The sequence below is a fragment of the Centroberyx gerrardi genome, chromosome 20 (genome assembly GCF_048128805.1).
Source record: "Centroberyx gerrardi isolate f3 chromosome 20, fCenGer3.hap1.cur.20231027, whole genome shotgun sequence".
NCBI lineage: Eukaryota > Metazoa > Chordata > Actinopteri > Beryciformes > Berycidae > Centroberyx > Centroberyx gerrardi.
The window spans coordinates 21,177,219-21,198,540 of NC_136016.1; the positions used below are offsets into that span (position 1 = coordinate 21,177,219).

Consider the following 21,322-nt stretch of genomic DNA (forward strand, 5'->3'; position numbering starts at 1 on the left):
GGTGTGTGTGTGTGTGTGTGTGTGTGTGTGTGTCTTCCTCCTGTACTCACTCTAGTGTGCTCCTGTCTTGAAGTGAAACATCCCTCCTTCCTCTCTCCTTATTTTCCCCCTCTTGTTTTTCTCATTTCTTCTGCTGACACTCCTGTCTTACACAGTGATGCAGTGGGAAATAAAGAGGTGAGTAAACTAAGACGTCCGGTCAGAGATCATCATGAGGCAAACAACCACCAAGATGAACACAAAACAAGGAAAAAGTAAACCTGTCGTCCCACACGAACGATGAAGCCCGTCTGGGCCAATCAGTGACAAATATGTCACCTTGTTTTGAGCTTTAGCTGTTCCCCCCTGGGCCAATCAGTCATTTTGAATGTTGGACTGCAGTGCTGAGATGCATCATTTCCCCAAGTTTTGTCAAAATAAAAAAAAAGTGGTGTCTGAGATTTGACACATGGATGAGCAAACGATGCAGTAAGCGACGAGCAGTAGTGTCTAATTTTGAAAATGGGAGAACGCAGCGGTGATAAGCATCATTCCCCCGAGTTTCATCAAAATCCAACAAGTAAACAAACATTGTAGCGCCCCCCTCAGGCCAATCAATGTAATTTTAAAAACCCCAGAATGGAGCAATGAGACACATTATTCCTTTAACTTTCATGAAAATCCAATCAGCGCAAGATATTGTGCGTGACGCACAGACAATTAAACAAATGTTTTAGCGCCCTCCTTTGGCCAATCAGTGCAATTTTAAAAATGCCATAAGGGGGTAATGACATGCATCATTTCCCGAAGTTTCGCCAAAATCCAATTAGTAGCTTCCGAGAAAAGCATTCATTTATTTGCAGGAAGGCATTAAGAAAAGCATCAATTTCTGTATTTTAAAGACCCCATCCTCATATAACTTACATCACTTTGATGCTACCACTATGATGGATACAATACATTTATGTTATGGAGATGGAAGAAGAAGTCTAAAGAGTAATGAGGTGGTGAACTGTAATATTGTGGCTCTGACCCTGACACTCCTTTCTGTTCGCTGCCTCTTATGTTTGCGATCTAGAAATTGAAGCTTTTTCCCCTGCTGCACTCGTTGCAAGTTGCTCTGGATAAAGTGTCAGCTAAATGCCTGAAATGTAAAAATGTAAATGTGTTGTTGTGTGTGTGTGTGTGTGTGTGTGTGTGTGTGTGGGTGTGTTTGGAGAGCGACAGATCGGAAGAGAAACCCCAGCCAATTAGTTCGCAACAGTAGCAGCAGCATCCCCCGTGCGATGGTGTTAGTGTCGCTAACTCAAAGGCTGCCTGACCTCTGTGTGGGCGTGTGTGTGTGTGTGTGTGTGTGTGCGTGTGCGCATGCGTGTGCATGTGTTTAGTGGACTTACCCCAGACACCCACAATTCCTCATAGCCATTAGTATGAGTGATATTCTCGCCTGGTGTTAAGCATATTATGTGAGTAGTGAGTGTGGCTTGCATGCTTACATATGTGTGTGTGTGTGTGTGTGTATGTGTGTTTGTGTGTGAATGAAAGAGAGACACAAGGAGAGAGAGAGAGAGAGAGAGAGCTGTCACTCCGATTTCATGGGTTCTGTGTGTGTTTTTTTTTTACGTGTAAGCATGTGTTACAGTATATGTGTGTGTGTGTTCTTGCATGTGTGTGTGCTTTGCTTTGCTTCAGCCTCATCTGAGTCCATAAATTCTCATTTCCAAGTACATATGATAATAGACCAATAGAATAATAACTAAGCCTCTAATCAAATGAAGGCAGCAGCAGCAATTCATAATCAGTCCGCTTAGAGTCGGCCTGCAGCGCGGACCCAGAATACTGATGTCAGTATGAAGAATTAGAAGTCTGTTAGGAGACTAGCATTGTCCAAAGAAGACAGACCTTTTGGTAATACTAATTTGTTAGTGTTTTTTATTATCTGGCCTCTAGATTCATGCATTTAAAATAATATACACTACTAGTCAATAGTTTGGACACACCTGATTGAATATACTCTGTTTTTCATTCTCTTAAAGCCATTTTGATCTAAAGGCTTCTGCTTAAATGCTTGAAATTAGTTTCTTAGACAAATATAAATAGTGAAGTTGATCCTATGTATAAATTTCTTTCCAAAGCCTTTGCCTTTCCATCAAGGCAAAGGGCGGCTACTTTAAAGAATCTAAAATATAAGATAGTTTGGATTCGTTTAACACTTTTTTTGGTCGCTGCATAATTCCATTTGTGTTATTTCATAGTTTTGATGTCTTTACTGTTATTCTAAACTGTGGAAAATAGTAAAAATAAAGAAAAATGCGTGTATCCAACGTTTTGACTGGTAGTGTAATATCAACGTAAGTAATGTAACCAGGTTTATTTTTGGAACTATTTCAGGTGAGAAACCATGTATTCATCCGCTGCGTAGTGGTTTTTAGCTGTACACAGTCTCCCTTCAGCCATCGTCTTCACTATGGAAACAGGGAAAGTAGTCCCTGGTAGATCAAAACAGCACGCTATTTTTATATTTTATGTAAATTTGACCAGTTTCCTACACAAAACTGCCAGATTTTGCCGCATTTCATTTTGTAATTTTATTTTTTTTCCTACCACCAATAATGTTAGAAGTCAAATACATTGGTGGGTTTAGACTTTTCATGTCTCATTTTCATTCATTTTCATGTCATGTTTTAATGGCGCTTGAAAAAAACACTAAAATTACACCGATGTTAGTCTTTAAGATTACTCACCATTTAACTTTAGAGCTGCTACAAGTTCTCATTTTCTCACTTTTGAGATAATGCTAGTCGCCTACTATCACTCAACATATGCTAAAGTGTTAGCATGGAGCACCAGAGCCAACGATCTACCGGGGACACATGGGTGATTTTGGTGTCTGTGTTCTCATCACTTAACAGGTCAGTTGACCAACGGGCCAAACTCCCAAAAACTTGGAGTGTCCCTCTGAGGTTTTAGTGCTGTAATCCCGGTCTGTCCTGTATTCAAGGTGTGTTGCTGAGAGCGTAGGAAGCGGTAAAAGTGGTTTCCAGCGCTTACAGATTGTTCTCAGTTCCATTTTAAACGTATTACAGGTTAACGAGGCCTACTGTGGAGGAGGAGGAGGAGGAGGGGGAGGAGGAGGAGGAGGAGGAGGAGGAGTGTGTGGGCGGCGGCACTTATAGATGTTACATATGACGGCTGACTTGACCAGCTGATTCTGCAGAAACACGTTCCACTGACATCGCTAATTAAGCTGCAGCTCTCACCAGCTTCAAATATAGACTTCAGCTCATTTTTCCTAATTAACGCAACACTCATCATTCTCATCTCTCTCTCTCTCTTTAAACACACACACACACACACACACAGACACACTCACCCTCCCTGTTAAAATATACTCACTTTCCTTGCATGAGGGTTATTTTCATTTACTTTTCTTCTGCTACTCGTGTGCATTTCTGTTCTCCGTGTGCCAGCCTTCCCTGGGTTGAGTTTTGAGTATGAATTTTGTTCCTGTGCCGAGTTTATTTATGTCTGATTATCTTTTATAGAAGCCTCCTGGGGTTTCTTTGCCTCACCCACACAGTTTGTATTTATTCTGTCTTGTTCCATTTTTTTTTTAATCATTTGTATCATTTGTGTTGCGCAAGTAAAACTCAGCCTGAATGTTAAGTGTTGGAGTTGTGATATGACAAAGGGATGCAGGGAGAGCTGGGTTAGTGACGTGTTTTGCGGAGGTGGAGGGAAACTTCACCTCACAAATTGAAGGATGGAAACTTAAAAGAATCATTGTTCCCTTGTGTGTGCAGGCGGCGACAATAGAATAATATGAGGTGGATAAATACAAATAAAGTTTTAAGTGTAATCCTTGAGATATTTTTTTTTGTTATTATTTTGTCCCCATCTTTGTCACTAAGCGAGCGCTCATCACTGTGGTGTTTCTGCGCTGCACTTCCCACAGATCACCTGTCAATCAAACAGTGTGGGCGGAGCTTGGATTTTCTGTTGCTGCAGTTTGAGTTTCTCTTCTCTTTGTCTGTTCAGCCATGGTGGCTATCGCTGCTCATGCTAACTACCCAGTTCTTCTTCTTCTGTTTATTGCAAACAAACCAGAAGTGCAAAAACAGATTTTTCCCAGTAAAGACCTATCAGTGAGGATGGAGAGTCGACTCTAAAAGTCGATTCCATCACGTTGATTTTGAGAATCGATTCTACTAATAAACGGAATTAGAGTCGACTCCTGTTGCAATCTTGACTCCAAACTCTGGAAACTGTTTAATTTAAACAAACTTGTAATTAATTAATTCTGATTTAGGCCTATCTATACTAATCTGTGTTCGATTGCCTGGTCTGATCCATTTCACAACAAGTGTGTGCTGGGGGGTGGGGGTGGGGGGCAGATTGTCATAGATTTTTATTTCAATGTTGTCTTATGCAGTGTCGGGAGACTGCGTTACTTTGTAAGTTTATTACTTTGTAATTTGTGAGTACTCTGATTACTTTTTTGTCTAATGTGTTTTTCCAATTCTTGTAGTAAGTTATTTTTTTTTTTTTAGAATTAGAATGGTGTTACTTTAATTTGTCTTTCATATTGTTTCATTTTTAGCGTACATTCTTTTCAAAACGTAGAAAAAAGTCCCACAGCAGCTCATGCAGACAACATGCTGCAGTCGGAGTCTGCTTGCATTTTAAACAGTGATCGACAACACACTTGGCAGCACAAGTTGCACTGCTACAGTGTGGGTAACGCAGTAACTAGTTCGTTTTCAAGGTAATGAAGTAAAAAAAACAACTTCCTTTAATAACTAACTTCCCCCGGCACTGGCCTTATGTTATTTAAAAATTGTTATTGCCAAATTATGTCCATTGCGGGTGCAAACATGAGCGCTGTAGGCGATAATCAAGACTCAGTAACACAAAACAAAGCTCACGCTGAGCAGCAGGTGTTTACACGAACTGAGAGGGACGGGACGGGAGGGGGGAGCGCAGGTTACATCACGAAGGTGTTTGTGTGGATGTGGGTGGGTGACAGTATAGGCGAGGCTGACGGGGCACGAATTGGCACCGGTGGCCCGCCAGATGGGCTTGACAGGAGGAACCTCGAGGCGACAGTCAACCTGCCAAAGCCTGTCTCAGCAGCTCCGCCGCCGCCGCGCCGCTTCGCCCTCTTGAAAATCCTGCCGGCTTCCTGTCGGTCCAACGGGCGCCACACAGGACCCGTCTCAGGTACGGCTTTTCATGTGGTGATGGACGATTTGGTTCCACCGGAGACATATGCTGGTTTGTTCCCAGCAGAGGAGAGGCATGGACGAGGGACTGGGCACAAACAGGCGACACACAACAGTGTAAACGCACACAAACACACAGACTGATTTTTATGTAAAAATGCAGCCGTCTAATCAGCTTAAATCACAAAGTGGGACTGCAGTGGAGAAGAGCATCACATCATCACTAACTGAGACCCTGTAGATTCTCCCAAATTAAATTCTGCTGTCATCCACCCACAGAAAGTGACTAATTGAAACTTATGAGTGAAATCCAAACTGTCTCCTAATCAGCAGTGAGCTCATCTCTTTGGTTTCCTCTGGTATAAAGCATCACAGACCGGCTGGGTTGGTAAACAGTTAACGATGTCATGTCTTCTGGGTATTGAAGTTCATATTCTTGAAACAGTCACCTCTTGGATGCCATTTGGAGCTGCCAACATGCAAAGTTGCCTAGTGCAGCTTTAAATATGTGAAAAATATATTGTAAAGTACTGGCAGAGAGAAATGTATTTCATTAGAATGTGTGTATTTTGTATGTAAAAATTGATTGACAAAAGATATCCGATGTGCAGTGCAGTTATTCTCCACCTTTTTCATATCAAGGACCCCTTATGTAGTCCACATTAGGGCCACGGACCCCCGTTTGATGAGATTTTGTCTCTCAAACCCAAATCTGAGAGTATTTTTATTGCTACATACAATTTTGTCCAGAATTCCAAGACTATCTGTATTGCAGGTAGAGAGATAACAGAGAAACTATGATCAAAACAGTCATTCTTCTGCATTCTCTAATTGTTTTAACTTCTTGTAAATGAAATAATGGTGAAGTTTAACAATTGATCAATTTGCTGGGGACCCCCTGGAACCCCCTCAAGGACCCCTGGTGGTCCCCAGACCCCACGTTGAGAACCACTGCGATAGTGTGTGGATCACATTAAAGTAAATTGATAATTAATTAGGTCTGTATGTCACCATGCGCTGTAGGACTGTTTTTTTCATTTTCAAATTTGGCTGGTTAAACAGTGACAGTGGCAGGTGTGTTTTGGAATCCATCTTCCAGTCTGACCAGTAGTTAGTTTCCTATCTTGTTTATGATATATAATACAGGCAGGCAGGCAGTAGAGAGTCCATGACATCCACTGAACAGGACGTTCTGTCTGTGTAGTCTGACTGGTGAATCAGTTCAGCTCAGGTCGCTCTACAAGGACGAAATGTTTCACAAATCAAAGCTTTAAAAAGAAGATTTTCAGTATTTTTAAGTCCAGGTACAGATTCCATGAAATGTTTTGAGACCACAAAATATGCAATTCATGCACACACACACACACACACACACACACACACACACACACACACACACGCACATACACAAACCACATTTCTCCCACAATTGCCAACTTCCTGGGTTGATTGGTTTTCAGAAAGATGTTTTCTCTTGGTTCTTTTCACCATCAACAGCTCCTCCGACCCAGAAGCAAATCTGTGTGTGTGTTTATCTGTCTGTATGTATATGCATGGTGTGTGTGTGTGTGTGTGTGTGTTGTGTGTATATGTACAGTAGGCGGGTGCGTGTGTGTGGGTATGTGTTTTTGTGCATGTGTATCTTAGGAACAAAGCTCCTCTTTGTTACTGAGCAGTGAAACACAAATGGGTAATGTGTGGGATCTTTCTATAGCTCTCTCTTCCTCCTCCTCCTCCTCTTCCTCCTCTTCTGCTCACTTCTCCTTTTCGTCTTTTGCCCTCCCTCATTCCTCCTTCCATCCCTACCGCTGTATTTTTTCTCGCTGTGTGTGTGCTGATGCACTCGCACCATCCATTACTAACGGCTGCTATCTGTTATTAGAATGACCTTCTTACACAAATGGACACACGCACACACCAGCCAGCGCTACACACACACACACACACACACACACACGCCTTTATTGGTATGCCAAGGTAACAGCACAATGTCACGATCAATCTCATTGCTTTACCGAGTGATTACGTCTCCAGAATAGCAGTGTTTTTTCAGCCTTTGCTTCATAGTATCAGGCGCTCTCATTCAAGCCGTATCAAGGCTCCACTGTGGCTTTGGCTAACAATAAACTTACTGCCTCAAGACGAGAAGTTGCATATTGTAGATTTAAACTGGCACAGATTAAAGCTGCACTTTAATTACTACAGCTTTAAGGATTTCATTACCCAGAAATCATGTAATGTGATTGGTATAGCAAATATATATTATTGATATGAATGACATCAACTGCCAACTCTAGACTGGCAAACTTGAATGGCAAATAATATAAATGAATAATAAAATATAAATGGCAATGTTTCATTCATTCATGTCCATGACATTCATGATGTTGAAGGTCAGCAGCTAGCTAACTAGCTTACCTAGATAGCTATAGGCTAGTATGGCTAGTTTGAACATGAAGGTCAGCTAGCTAACTAGCTAACCTAGATAACTAGGGTTAGGGTTAGATGTATGGATAGATTGTATTTTTTCAGTTAGTAGCAGAGCGCTAGGCTTCATAATATTAGCTTCCTTCTCTCTTACCTCTTTTACGTCTTTACCTCTCTTACATCTTTTTCATTGGGCTTACTTAGCCAGAAAAACTGTGGTTCTATGGCTCCGCCCATTGAGGTTTAACTCAACCAATCAGGTTATCTCTGCCTCCAGCAGCTCTGCCTCTGAAAAATCTGCCAAATAGCAGCAAGAGATAGTTACAGCAGATCCTGTGATAGATAAATTTCACTGCTTCAAGGCGAATTATGGAGTATATGGATCAACACAGGTACACACACACACACACACACACACACACACACACACACTCACACACACTGTCTGCCCTGTGACTGGTGATATGAGCCGTCCCCTGGGATGCACGGGGGCCGGCTCATGTGTCTCCCTGTCATTGTCTGAGAGGAGAAAGCAGAGCATGAACAGGGGGATGTGTTTGGGGTGAATGTGACGGGGAGACGACCGTGACAACCGACACGCTAACTCGACGGCTTTGTGTTGGGGAACACGTATGACGCACACGAAGAGGGGAAGAGAGAGAGGAGGCGGGGGAGCCTGAGAGTTTTTTTTTAATATGTGTGCATGTGTTTGCTCATACTGACATATCGCTACATATCGCTGTTGTCATGTGAAAACCCCGTAACTCCAATTTTGGCAATTTCATGTAGTCAGGATTACATGCATGAGAAAATTCAGCAACTGTTCAAAACCCCATTGAAGAATGCATTGTGGTCCAGCTAAAAACAAGGCTGTTTGTCTTATTTCCTGCTTCTGAAAAGGTGACATTTTGGAGATACAAGGTTTTCACCCAAAGGCGACAATAGTAGTGTGTAGTGTGTGACAGCAACTGTGAAATATGGAGAGCGAGACATGGAGACAGAGACACACAGTATGCACATAAATAGTGTGTGATTGTGTGCGTGTACACCCAAAACAGTATAACAATGTTGATAGCGTGTTATGACACACTGACACACGTTTGTGTGTGTCTGAGCGAGCGAGAGAGAGCGATTGAGAACAATATTGATGCCTGTTCTAGTTTGTGTTTGAACGCCATCTATGTCTCATTTCATCATCTTTGCCTTTGCAAGATGAACCAGCAGAGCGTTATTTTGATTCAGCAGCCTACAGCAGACGAAGTCGTGTCAGATTCCTCGTCGCGCCTCAACAATGAATTGAAATCTCAGAATGAGGCCACCGAACAGTTAACTTCACCCCCAGCGCCCCTCCCTGCCCCATCTCCCATGAAGTCGCTCTGCCGAAGGAGCCAATCAGAATCCTGCATCCCGCCTACCGCTTCCTATTGGCCCCGCCTCCTCATCTCTGTGTTTATATAGTCCGCGGACGTCGGCATCACAACACACACCGCGCTGCTGCTGCTGCTGCTGGGAGCAGCCTGGGGAAGGAGGCTGCGCTGCATTCATTCACACACTGACAGACGCTGAGACGACAGGGTGAGTGCATCCTCTTTGGAGATGGTCTTTGAGGCTAAAGATTCATACAATAATAATGTATTTCTGTCTTTTGGCTTGTATTCTCTCTTTAATCTTCCGCTTTTTCTCTATGACTGTGTCATTCTGTGGCTCAGCTCAAGTGCTGCTCTGTTCGTCGTTTCTTTCCGTTGTTCCTCCCTCCCAATCTCACGCCACGTCTCATGCTCATGCTGTATTTTTTTGCTACACCTCCTACTCCGGATTTTTAGACGTTCTTCTCTGTCTCTCCAACTGCAGGCACATGCTGGCTACTGTTGACAGCAACAACAATAGCAACCTCACAGGTGGCGGCAGCACCAGCAGCAGCTTCAGAGGAATCCCCCGCAGCGTCACAAGCAGCTGTAGAAGACAGCAGACGCCCGCCAAGAGGACCGGGCCGCCTTTCTCGCCTCGTTAGCCCAGGACAGCGGCTCGGAGATGGGCTGCTCCTCAGGCCGCCAGCCCCCTGCCCCGGTACTTCACCCGGATCTGGACTGCGGCAACGGCAGCGAGAGCAACACCTTGCCCCAGGACTCTGAGAACCAGAACCAGGGCTTGAATGGAGAAGGAGGCGTGGGAAGAGACCCGGCGAAACCCCCCGAGACGCTCCCCACGCTGGAGCGCCTGGCCCAGGCCACGGGCGGCACGGAGAAGTCCTGGTACCGCTGCGTGTTCCCGTTCGGCGTGATCTCGCTGGTGATCGGGGTGGCGGGCACCGGGGTGACGTTCACCTTCAACACGCTGCCCCAGACCAAGGTGGTGTCGGTGGCGCTGCTGTGCGTCGGCGTGGTGATGCTGCTGGTGGCCGCCGTGTGCTGGAGGGCCCACAGACTGAGGAGGAGGAAGAAGAAGGAGGGGGGGTTCTTCAGCTCCGAACAGGGCACTTTGTGACAGAGCGGTGGGCGGGACGGAGGGGTGGACACACAGTACAGGCGCTTCCCTCTGAGTCGGGACGGGGCGCTTCGAGACGGAGGGGGTCGACTGATACGCAGAAAGACCGGAGAGAACTTAATGAGAAGGATGAGGAGTGTGGATGAACAAACTTTTCTTCTCTGCACTAGGATGGAGGGATGGAGAGGGGAGAAGAGATGGATCGATGAAGCAATGCCGTCATATTTTGGTCCGATGGGAACTTTGTGATGGTGTTGATTGAGGGAGAAGCAGACAGATGCGTATTCAGACCTAAGCAGGAGGAATCAAGTGGATACCTGAAATGTCAGTTCATCATAGCCATCATTTAGACATCCTAAGGAGATGAAGAGGGGAAAGAAACGTCACACTAAAAATTCCCTATGTTGAGAGAGACTCCAACCCTCCTCTCTCGTCTTAATCTTTCCATACGGTAACTATGGATTTGCCTGATGGAGATCTGGTGGAGCGGGGAACCCAGGGGACTTGAATAGATCATATATCTCCATTACTGGCCTCTTTGCATCAGGGAAATGGATGAGAGAGAGGCTCCTCAGGACCTGGGAAATGGGACTTGTAGCAGAATACAGTATATGTGACTTATTTAACACCAGATTTGATTGACAGAGCCCAGCGGCCAGGACAGATTGGACCCTCCCAGTCGAGGTGTGCCTGTTTGGGGCTAGATGTGTTACGATGGACAGATGTCTGCTTGACTGATGTCCTGCCAAGCACCATCTGGATCAGCCTCAATCAAAGTCTGACAGAAACTGGAAAAGTCAAACTTGTGGTGTGTGTGTTTGTGCGAGTTTGTGTGTGCAGTTTTTTTTTTTTACAGAGACAATATTCGTACACTGTTTCATACCGAGGGAAACAGTAGCCTAAAGGTTAGAGAAGCTCATGACCAAAAGGTTGCCGGTTTGAAACCTGGCTGAGTAAATCTGGCAAGGAGAAGTGAATGAAACATGCTTTCCCCTCCGTAAGCAACCACTCTTTTGGTGCCTGTTAGCAAGTTAGTGACTCACACCAACTGCTCCAGTGGAGCTGCTCATTAGGCAAAAGTAGAAGACAGGTTGCACTGGGCAGCTCTCCGGTGTGAAAGTTTGTATCTGAAAGTGAAGCAGGGCATGGGAGAAAAAAGTGTGTATGCACAGCAAATTGTCCTGTGGTAAATAAGGCTTAAAGACCCCATGAACTGAAAAAGAACTTAATTTTACCTTTTTGCCAATGTTGCTGTACACCTATTCACCAATACAAGCCAAAAGAAAAGTAAAAAATTTTGATTTCTAGAAATTTTATATCAAAATGAGCAGACCGTCTCTTTCTAGTAAACAGCACATTTCTGTTGATGACTCATCCTGCACTCAAGGGCGGATACAAAATTTTCATCCAATGAAATTTTGATAACCGTTGGGATTATTCCCCCACCTGTTTTTTTCAGTTCAGCTAGCAACATGGACAGACAAAGGTGTGTTTTTGGCTTCCCAGACGGGGCGACGGAGTGTAGACTGCTGTCCATGTTTGATCTGAGCGGGTTTGACTTCCTACATATCTCATTAATATTCAAATAACCCCCTCCCGCTGGTGTTTCCCGTCCTAACTTTGTTTCATCGGAAATACATCAATACATGGAAGCAAATCACGCTCTCTGTGCCACTTCATGGGGTCTTTAAAGAATTATATACACACACACAGTCTCCCTTTCGTGTTCTTTATTTTTCTGTCAACATCTCCTCTTTGTGGTACCAGACACAAAGGTCAACACTCCACCTTCCCCCCCACCAAGGTAAACCATCCATCAAGAGTTAAAGTGGATCAATATAAACCACCAGTCTGTGAAGTATGAAGCTTTGGAGCGAGTGGGCTGCACTTTCAGTCCCTGCAGCCCCAGAGAGAGCAGACTCTGTGGGGCGACAGATGAAAAGCCGTTCCCCTTGGCTCTTGCACGTGTCATGGATGACCGGGGCATCGTTTGACCGCGGCGATAAATGACAAACGGCGAGGGAATCCCGTTCCAAGCAGACCGACAAAGAAAAAGTGTATGTCTGTCTCTTCCTTCGCTATCGATCCTCTACAGCAAAGCTATTCCCCTCCTCCATCCCTCTGCTCCTCGCCTCCTGCTGAACCCAACAGAGCCGATGCTGATGGACATTTGTCAAACCTTCTCCTCCTTCTCTTCCTTCTCCCCTCCGTTCTCATTTTTCTCCGGCTCTCCAGGGAAGGATTGTTTATAAACTGGATGTGAAAAATGGACGTTAAGTAAACTTTTCCCAGGGTGCAGATTTAACCAGATCTTTCCTCATGGATCGAGTTTGCTTTTTAACACCTGATGTACAGCGGTAGCCATTGTAGAAGCCCTCCTTAATGCATTTCTCCTGCGTCTATCTTGCATTAGCACTGGAAATAACTCAAACAGTAGGACCAAATTACTCTAACTCAGAAGTGTCTCTCAACTAACTAGCTACCAGACCGTTCCTTGTAAATTGCAACAGGACGGAGCCAAGATGTAGCAGTAATTCAGTGAGCATACAGGAGAATAAAGTAGGACTACAATGGCTATAGTAGTGTAATTTAATTTAATTCATGGGGGAACTACATGTACCATGGTCCTTAGCAACAGGGGGTTGAGGATTCGAGGAAGACCCAGCAGTTTCCTGTCAGCTGTAGCGATGTTATTGTGTTTGATTGCTGACTTTTTGATCGTTATCTGATGAAATGTCAGTGGGAATCAGATGTGGTCTAGTTAGTTTTTGTTAGTTCATTTATTTTTCATTTTAGAAATTTAAAGCCCGATCACTACAGTTATCATGTGGAGCAACAGCTGTGGAAGTGTGTGCTTGTGTTTGTGTGTGTGTGTGTGTGTGTGTGTGTGTGTGTGTCATAAAGACCACCCTTGGACCGTTTAATTTTTCCCGTTTTTCCCTCCCTCCTTCTCCATGCCGATTTTCCAGTTTCATGCGGTGCTTACTTGATTTGTTCATAAAACCTGAGCTGATCTAAGATAATCCGTCACAGTAATGTATCCATTAAACTGCATACATACTCCCTCTTAAATACTGAATATTATCCTAAACGACATATCATAAATTATAGGTACTGTGTCTAACCAAGAAAGTAGCCACATTTCTGAATGTATACCGTGTTTACAGTAAATGTCTTATGAGCATCTTTGTATAGACTGTAAAGACTATTTATGTATAATCTATTTTCACTAGACAGAAGACATATCTATCTCTTTGAGGGAGTTGACTGTGTCAGACAACTATTTATTTCTGTCTCAGCTGATCTAATTACAGTTCTCTTCGTCGTAATGATTTCACGTCTGTTGCTATGAGTATAAATTGAAATTGTTTCATTCCAAAATGAGATATCCGCCATTTGGATAAATACAGTAAAGCACATTATGGGTTACGATTATGAGTCATCCCTTGCTTACAGAATAGTTACATTTTTAAGTATTTAATGATCCGTTGTTGTTTTTTAATATTGACTGATTAATTTGACATGTATTTTTTTCCCCCCAAAACGGATATATATAGTTTTGGAATGAAACTATTCAGTTGTCCAAGTGGTTGTGATCAACTAGCTTTCAGTTTGTTGGCATGGCCCAGCTTTTCTTTCAGTGCCTTTTACTTGCGACGTCGATATTCCTCTGTAATAGGTGCAGTTACTGTAAGCTGTGCAGCAGTACCAGTGCCAGTAATAGAGTAGCCCAAGAGAAGCAGAGATGTTTCCATTTATTTCAGTCAAGTCACTTTGGGTGTTAATGGTATGCATGAAATTACCTTGACTCACACTTTGATACAGCTCCTTTCATAAATGACCAGAAATACCAAATATATTTGTCGAGTTGTTTATTTTTCTGTCTCTCTTAAATGTCCGTAAGATTGTACATTTTTGCTGTTTACTGTAAGTTGATAGAAGCCTATTTGCAAGCACTGAATTAAATGCAAAATGTGATTTTGGAAACAAGCCGTATGATTATTATTGCTGTCAGTTTGCAAAGAGTTTCTTTTCACCATGCTGGGAAAGTGAGTCATTATAGTGTCATTACAGAAGACTTTTATGGAACGTTTAGAGAGTCGTTAACAATGGCGCCATTGAGGGACATGCCACCATGTTGGAAGAGTGACAACAAAAGGAAAGATTGAACCATTATCACCTCTTCTTCGCTGACCTTTTCACTCATTTTATAGTATAGAAGCAGTTGCGTCACACATCTCCTAGCGACCACAACTGTTGTCATGGAGGTCCAGTAGAGCACTGGCTCTGTGCAAATAATGGCTAAATATATAACCGGAGTAGAAAAAGAGAGATAGCCTAACTGAAAAAGATTGTTGTGGTGTGGGTGCAGGCCAATTAATGTTATAGGTAAAAGTGAATGGTCCGATACGGTATATTTGACCTGAACAAACTCTTAGCTAGGTAAATAGCCAGCAGACTTATTTAGCAAAGACATTGATGGTAACATGCGAGTGACCAGCCACCACTAATGCTAATGCTCACTTTTACTAGATACGTTAGCGCTCAAATCAGATGTGTTAAACAGTAATGGTTAGCTGATCACATACTATGGTTAGCTAGCTAACAAGCTGACATTATCTAAACACAAGTCTATCTGATGTACAAGTGGCAAAATTATCATCTCCCAGTCAAAAACAGCACAGATATTAGCCATTAGCCAGCCCTATTCTGTTGAGACGGACAAGTTGTATGTTGAGAAATGCAATCAGCCATTCACAGCCACTGTTCCCCAAGAGGGGACCTCCAATATGGCCGCCAGACGGTTTGTTACATCACCTGAAAGGCCGCCTATAGTCCTCTCGAGCGTGACATCATTTTTCAGCCCAAATCCTACCCTCATTTAGTCTAATGTGAAAATGAAAAGGGGTGTAAAAACATTGCCTTTAACTGCATCCAATGATAATATTGACTATTTCTACTTTCAAGAGTTCCTTTGTTATGCATTTCTTTATTTGTTGAGATGAATTCTGAAAAAAAAAATGGCTAGCCATACTTAGCTTAGCATTCCAGCATTTCGAGGCTTTGTGAAGCGATGATAACGCAACATCCACACCATGGCTGTAAGGAAAATATTTTTAAAAATTCAGTAAGGTGTTAAAATATGTAATAACTCAGTCATTTCTATTTCTATTATTTCACCCATTTTAAGAGCAGAACAATTGGCAAATGGGATTTAAAAATCCAAGTCATTTTCGCTACTAAAAAAACCCCACATGGAAACGAATATAATCTGAAAGCCTGGAAATGACACTTTAGAGAACAATATTTTGAACACTGACTGTACCACCACCTAGGCGATTGTAACTGGTTTTGTTGTCACTCCTCCATCACGCTGGCTTTTCCCACATAACCTCTCATTAGCATGTCCAACTAATTGTGGACTAATCCAAACACTCAGCGGTGCAGGCCTCTATTGATTCCCACAAATGCAGCCGTGCTCATCGTCATCTCAGCAGCTTTGTGAACACAGCTGTGAAGATTTCTATGAATATTCAAATGAGCACCCATCCTGAACGCACTCGCCTTTTCTCCTCTTCCTCCACGTTTTCTCTACATCCACCCTCACATATCTATAAAGGATTGTGTCATCTTCTCTCTCTCTCCCTCTGGACGGAGCTAAAAATAGCCCAGGCTGTTGAAAGCAGGAGAGAAAGACGGCGAGGGTGGTGGTCTGCTGGTGGGGAGCAGGTGTGGGGCAACCTAAATTGCAACTCACAAATTACACTGTAATTACTGGTTAGTTGACAGCAACAGATCGGAATTAGATCAAATGTAGATATAGCCGATTAATGACACCGAATTGCAGCTACCACTTGTATCTATACGGGCAAATTAACAGTTACTGTATGAATATGCATTATTGATTTACTTTGGTTTCTAAATAGTGATAACTTTGTGTATAAAAACTCCATACCAGTATCTTCTTGTCTCTAAATATAACTTATCATATGCTATTAATAAAAAATGGGATATAAGGAAGCAAGGATTTAGAGATGGGAACTAGCCTAGAGCAAAAAGATAGCAGATTGGAGTTTTAATTGTACAAACATTTATCGGAGTCGTAGCCTGAGGCAGAAATAATCTCATTGGTTGAGTTAAACTTCAGTGGGCGGAGCCAAAGAGCCACAGTGTTTTGGAACACAAGTTAGCGAACTGGCAAATTTTAATGGCAAAGAAGGAACTCTGGTCAAAATATAAATAAAAATCTAAATGGCAATGACATTTTTTAATTCATTCATGTCCATCTCATTCATGAAGCTCAGCAGCTAGCTAACTAGCTTACCTAGATAGCTATAGGCTAGTATGGCCAGTTTGAACATGGAAGGTCAGCTAGGCTAACTAGCTAACCTAGATAACTTAGTATGGATAGATTGTATTTTTTCAGTTGGTAGTAGAGCGACAGGCTTCATAATATTAGCTTCCTCATTACCTCTTGTCTTTTTCACTGGGTTTCAGTGAAACTTTACTTAGCCCAAAAAGATACAATCATTAAAAGGCCAAGGAAAAGAGTGAGAGAGAGAGAGAGATTTTTTCTCTGGAGAGAGAAAGAGAGATTGCCTGTTTGTTCTTCCTCATTGATTTAGGCTAAATAATTACACTCAGTGCCCTACTTACAGTTCCACATAATTTCCACCTGTGGTCAAGCAGACTAGAGGGCAAAGCTTTAGTAATTAGTTTAAGTAACATTTAAATATCACTCTCTATTCTACCATCCCCCCCCCCCCCCCCCCCCTCATTTTTTCATTAAACTCATTTTCCCTCCTGTGGTTAAAGTCACTGTCACGGACAAATCATCTCATTAGCGCGTTCTGCTAATTAGCCAGGCATGGATTCCTTCTGCTTAGCTGCTACTCATGCCTGGCAGGTCCAGTGTCAAAGGTTGGTAATTATCATGGTGTGAAGTCACCTCACATGTTCTCCAGATCTGTCGACACATCTCTCTTCCTCTCTGCCTTCCATCCTTCTGCTCCCTCTACTTTCAATTTAGCTGCTTAATGTGAAACCACACGTGAAAAAAATCAAGTATTCTCACTGGAAAAGTTACGCATTTCCCTCGCCTTCCCATTTTCAAAGCAAACTCCTGGTAAGGCAGATGGTAAAATATCACATAATTACACACTCACGCATGCATGTGCACAAGCACAAAGGAACTACTCAGATAAGATGAGTACATGATAGACTCTAAGAAATGAGGCTAGAGCTTGTGTGTCTATGTGTGTGTGTGTGTGTGTGTGTGTGTGCAAATCTGTGTGACTGCGCCACATGCGTTCAGTCTTTATTCATTTCCCCAAGGGGCAATTTATTTGCAGAAAGTAAAACCAAAGGGCAAAATACAATGTTGTACACACAAACATGAATGCATACATACTGTACATCCATACATAGTAAAAAAAAAAAAGGAGCCCATAGTAAAAACAAACACCAATCAACACTAGGGCAATCTGTAGGTAAGTATTAAGCCTTGAAGCCAATGTGATTCGTGAACTCTTTATTTTTGCTACACACTCATATCTTGGAGTTAAGAAATGTACGACAACGGTCTTAACGCTTCACCAGGCAAGCCGCAGCTGATGGGTAGAGCCATGTGCGGCGATCACGAATGCTCATTGGTCGAGAGCCCAGGTAGAACTAGGCGTTAATATAGTGGAGAGAGAGAGAGCGGCCGTAGACTTTGGGGGAAAGAGGAAGAAAAGTCAGTGAGTGTGACAGACTTTTTAACATTAGGCAAAAGGAAAGGAATGGCTGGTAAGGTGGGAAACCCCGATGAGCTTGTGCTTTCAGTTCTATGGAAGGAAATGAGTGGTTCAGTGGGTATTTGCACAGCAGTAGGCACATGGTGTGGGGAGAAAACAGACATGGGGCCATCACTAACATGAGGGTCTGCAGTGGCTCAGTTTCCATCCCTCAGGCAAATGTCTTCAAAGTTCCTGACCAGAAGCTTTGTGCCCTTGTGGTTAGGATGCAGACCGTCTTTGTTCTGCCACCAGAACAGGTCGAAGTTGTCTATAAAATGCAGACCAACAGCAATGCAATATTTCTGTAGCCAAGTGTGAAGAGGCAGCTGAACCGCTCTGAGCTGTGAGTCGATCTCCCTGTATGATTGTTGGACGTCTCTTGGTGCAAAATGGCGGCTCTAGAAAGAAGCCCTCGCTCTTTGATTCTGAGGGACTGACACCAAAACCTGACGTTTACCGCTGATGCAAACCATGTACCCAGAAATGCAAAGTGCTTTGGCGGTTAGATATTATGGAAAACACAAGAATACAGCCCATGTGTCATGGAAGGTTGAGAGTCTGCAGGTTCACTTTCCAACAAAACATTATACCAGGTGATTTCACTGATTAGTTCCTCCTCTCTGGCTGAAGGTATCAATCAGTGAAATCACCTGCTGTAGGCCTTGGTTGGAATAAAAACCTGTCAGACTCTCTGCCCTCCGTGGCTCACGGTTTGACGCCCCTGCTGTCCCGTGTCAGACTCCCCACCCCGAACCCCCCTGCTGTACCGCTCCCCCTAAATCCTGTTTCACCCCTGGGTTTAGGTGGATTTACTGGTAGAATCCCATTTTCACCTGCTGGTAGTACTTGTGGAGGTGGAAATTGAAAAGATTTGAGCTCTCTCTCTTACCCATTACCTCCTATTGAGTTACTTATCTGCAGTTGCATGACACTCTCACTCTCTCTCTCTCTCTCTCTCTCTCTCTCTCTCTCTCTCTCTCTCTCTCTCTCTCTCTCTCTCTCTCTCTCTCTCTCTCTCTCCTGTTTCTTCTTTCTTTTATTTCTCAACTGGCAAGCCTCATTAGCACAACGATGCTTCCTAACTGTCTCATACTTCAATGAAAAAAAACAAACCCAACCAAAATGTAAAATCTTTTTCTGAAGTTATTTATAAAGTTATTAGAATATCTGCAGGGGAAGAGATGACTAAAATTCTTTGTATGGGTAGAGAAGAAGGAAATAAAATGCTAAACTGTTGCCATGGGAAACTTGGGTCGACATGGAGGAAGCAGGATAAATATATATATATAAAGAAACTGTTTCTAGTTTGTAAGCATCAATCTGCTGCTCTTTATCTCTTTCTTGAAATCATTCTGTCTTCTATCTCTCCCTTCATCTTACTTCCTTTCTCAGAGACTTCTCAAAATAGTAAAGAGGCAGTAAAAGGCAGTAAAAGAGAGAAAAAAAAGGAAAGCATAGCGGCTGAGTGGCATTTGACTTTTAATTGGAAAGAGCTAGTTAGGTGTTGCAAGTAATGACTTTATTTAACTGATTATGTTCTCTCCTCTGCCATCAGGGATGAGAGAATCAGGAGTGCGGCTTGGTTTCGCATCACTTAATGAGGAGTAGAAAGAGGTTCAACACCCGCAAAGTGTTAGCTGCCTTTTTCCTATTTATCCCGAAACATTTGGACTCAGCGTGGAAGTGTGTTAAGGTCACTGGAGCTGCTGTGTATCTTTCTCTCTCCATTTCTGTCACCGTCTTGTGTTATTTTTAATAGACATCAGAGTTTCGCGCGAACTCCGATGCTCTTTCTCTAAATCTTTTTTGAGCCTGTGTGATGTGAGCAAACCGAGAGCGTTTGTTCCCCTTTCAGATGAATCAGCAGTGAGTGACAGGAGAGCAATTCAGTTCTCATCTTTGGTTCTTTATCTCTCTCGCTCGCTCCCTCGCTCTCTGTGTTTTACGTGTGTGTGTGTGTTACGTTTCTGTATAGGAAGCTAATAAAAGGCAGCGCGTATCCGGAGAGAGCAGCTGGCTCTGTCTGACTCACTAATCAATGACCATCTACTGCAGGCTGCTACGGTGAAAATCCTCTGGACAGTTCAATTACACACACTCACACACACATGCAAGCACACACACATGCACAAACACACACTGGCCCGTTCAATTATGCACACACACTCTCTCTCACACGCTGGACAGTTCAATTACAGTGCAGCTTGGGCCTGTCACTGCCTGCAATTGATGCTATTTCTTCAGCGCACACACCCACATGGCACAGATGGCCAGACAGATGTACAGAACTGCACACACACACATTCACAAGTTGGCATGCTCACACACACACGCTTACATTTACATTTTTACATTTTATGCATTTATCTGATGCTCTTATTAAAAGTGACTTACAACGAGTTCAACTGTAGAATAAGTTTAAATTCCCAGATCGCCAGTTTTATCAACAGTAAGGAGTATAACTGAGAGCGACTTGCATGATGTGTCGCTCTATTCTGACCGATTGTGGGCGGGGCCAGACGCTCTGATTGTATCTATGTAGCGGTCTGCAGCTGCAAAGTTTTGATCAGGCAAACTATGTATTTTTTGCTGTTTGGGTATTGCCTTTGATAATGTTATGTTGTTTTATAAAGTTAACATAGCAAGCTAGCAAGCGCTAATTATGTAGCATTAATCAAAAGAACAGAAAAAAACGAAATTAAATGACTTTCAAGTTTACCATCGACTCCAACAATGGATGTACCCGTTCTCCAAAGATGTTTATTCCTGTAGTCTTTCAAATAAAAGTTATAGAGAACTGGGAAGCTTTGAATGGCTGGAATCAAGTTCTCGTCCATTCTTGTCTTTTTGAGGCAGAACTGTTGTTCATGAAACCAAATCGCATCGAAAGGGAAACAAGGATGCTTGGAAATTGGATTGGCTGTAGACCGATGACCGTAAAAAGTTCAGCTGCAGCCAACTTTTCTGCGAGCGACGTGATCAACAAGTCACCAGACGTCTCATTCATTTCCTACAGAGCTGAGCGACCGGGGCAATGTGTGGACGCTCAACAAGCTTGTTGGCTGAGTTTCCCTGGTCGCTCAGCTCTGTAGGAAATGAATGAGACTTCTGGTGACTTGTTGATCACATGTGAGCATGGGGTAAAATGCCCTAACAGTGTTCCTGTGATCCTAAAATGATCACGTAAGAGAGAAGTGCTAGGAGAAGAAATGAGAAAAATAAGAGGAGCAAAGAAAAATAGTGGGGATTTTCTTTACTTAAGATGAAAGTGAGTAGTGGAGTGACACACACACAGAAAAACACACACACACACACATACTCACTTCCATTCTTTACTCTATGTTGTGACTCACTTCAGAAAAAGGAGCCACTTATCTAAAAGTCAACAGCGCCCATCTCTTACCGGCACCATCACACTCAATAATTGATGCT

General features: G+C 43.1%; 1 protein-coding gene and 1 long non-coding RNA gene across 2 annotated transcripts in view; both read left to right on the plus strand.

Moving 5' to 3' along the window:
- Window positions 1–2,816: 2,816 nt before the first annotated feature.
- Window positions 2,817–21,322, plus strand: part of LOC144542973 (uncharacterized) — a 59,071-nt gene continuing 40,565 nt past the window's right edge. Inside the window, exon 1 of the long non-coding RNA XR_013507550.1 lies at window positions 2,817–2,891. This is a non-coding gene — a long non-coding RNA (uncharacterized LOC144542973). The remainder of the gene's footprint in view (window positions 2,892–21,322) is intronic.
- On the plus strand, window positions 9,660–10,112 carry LOC139919880 (transmembrane protein 100-like). Its single transcript, XM_071909747.2, has one exon. The coding sequence runs from the start codon at window positions 9,660–9,662 to the stop codon at window positions 10,110–10,112; it is 453 nt and encodes a 150-aa protein (XP_071765848.1).